General features: G+C 57.1%; 1 protein-coding gene across 1 annotated transcript in view; it reads right to left on the minus strand.

The window, feature by feature from the left end:
• LOC112963938 (EH domain-binding protein 1-like protein 1) overlaps positions 1 to 1,764 on the minus strand; it is a 9,128-nt gene that overhangs the window by 3,672 nt on the left and 3,692 nt on the right. The window contains exon 4 of the mRNA XM_026061455.1: positions 5 to 1,762. Within this exon, the coding sequence (XP_025917240.1) occupies positions 5 to 1,762 (1,758 nt within the window). The remainder of the gene's footprint in view (positions 1 to 4; positions 1,763 to 1,764) is intronic.

The following is a 1,764-nucleotide window of genomic DNA, read 5'->3' on the forward strand; positions in this document are numbered from 1 at the left end:
CCGCGTTGGCCGAACTCCCAGCATCCTTTGCAGCGATGCCATTGGCCGAGCTCCCAGCATCCTTTGCAGCCTCCGCGTTGACCGAGTTCCCAGTATCCTTTGCAGAGATGCCATTGGCCAGGCTCCCAGCATTCTTTGCAGCCTCCAAGTTGGCCGAGCTCCCAGCATCCTTTGCAGAGATGCCATTGGCCGAACTCCCAGCATCCTTTGCAGCCTCCAAGTTGACCGATCTCCCAGCATCCTTTGCAGCCTCCGCGTTGGCCAAACTCCCAGCATCCTTTGCAGCCTCCAAGTTGACCGAACTCCCAGCATCCTTTGCAGAGATGCCATTGGCCGAGCTCCCAGCATCCTTTGCATCCTCTTGGACAGCCAAACTCCCAGCATGCTTTGCAGCCTCTAGGTTGACCGAACTCCCAGAGTCCTTTGCAGCGAAGCTATCAGCCAGATTCCCATCATCCTTTGCAGCCCCTGAGTTGGTCGAGCTCCCAGCGTCCCTTGCAGCGATGTTATTAGTTGGACTCCCAGCATCCTTTGCAGCCTCTGGGACAGCCAATATCCCAGCATCCTTTGCACCCCCTGATTTGGCCGAGCTCTCAGTGTCCTTTGCAGCCACATTGTTGGTCGTGCTCCCAGAGTCCTTTGCAGCCCCTAAGCTGACTGAGCTCCCAGCATCCTCTGGGGCCTCCGGGACAGCCAACGTCCCAGTGTCCTTTGCAGTCTCTGGGGTGGCCGCATTCCCAGCAGCCTTTGTGGCTATACCATTGGCCGAGCTCCCAGCATCCTTTGCGGCCAGGGCTTCTCCCTCGGCTGCAGGGGCGGGAGAGCCATTGGCAGGCGCTTTCCCAGCACCCTCAGCGGTGGCCACACTCCCAGCATCCTTTGCAACCTCTAGGCTGGCCAAGCTCCCAGCATCCTTTGCAGCTGTGCTGTTGGACGAGCTCCCAGCATGCTTTGCAGCCCCAGAGTCAACTGAACTCCCAGTATCCTTTGCAGGTACATTTTTGGTTGTGCTCCCAGCATGCTTTGCAGCGTTCAAGTTGACCGAGCTCCCAGTATGCTTTGCAGCCCCAGGGTTGGACAAACTCCCAGTGTCCTTTGCAGTGATGCCATCAGTCAAACTCCCAGCATGCTTTGCAGCCCTGGACTTGGCTGAATTCCCAGCATCCTTTGCAGCGATGCTATCAGTCAAACTCCCAGCGTCCTTTGCAGCCCCTGAGTTGACTGAACTCCCAGCATCCTTTGCAGCTCCAGACTTGGCCAAGCTCCCAGCATCCTTTGCAGTGATGCCATCAGTCAAATTCCCAGCATGCTTTGCAGCCCCAGACTTGGCTGAATTCCCAGCATCCTTTGCAGCGATGCCATCAGTCAAATTCCCAGCATGCTTTGCAGGCCCTGAGTTGACTGAATTCCCAGCATCCTTTGCAGCGATGCCATCAGTCAAATTCCCAGCATGCTTTGCAGCCCCAGACTTGGCTGAATTCTCAGCATCCTTTGCAGCGATGCCATCAGTGAAACTCCCAGCGTCCTTTGCAGCCCCAGGGTTGGCTGAACTCCCAGCATCCTTTGCAGCTCCAGACTTGGCCAAGCTCCCAGCGTCCTTTGCAGCGATGTTATCAGTCAAATTCCCAGCATGCTTTGCAGCCCCAGACTTGGCCGAACTCCCAGCATCCTTTGCAGCGATGCCATCAGTGAAACTCCCAGCGTCCTTTGCAGCCCCAGGGTTGGCTGAACTCCCAGCATCCTTCGCAGCGACGCCGGTCGCCG

This window comes from Apteryx rowi, unplaced genomic scaffold (assembly GCF_003343035.1).
Source record: "Apteryx rowi isolate R43461 unplaced genomic scaffold, aptRow1 scaffold_1800, whole genome shotgun sequence".
In the NCBI taxonomy this organism is placed as follows: Eukaryota; Metazoa; Chordata; class Aves; order Apterygiformes; family Apterygidae; genus Apteryx; species Apteryx rowi.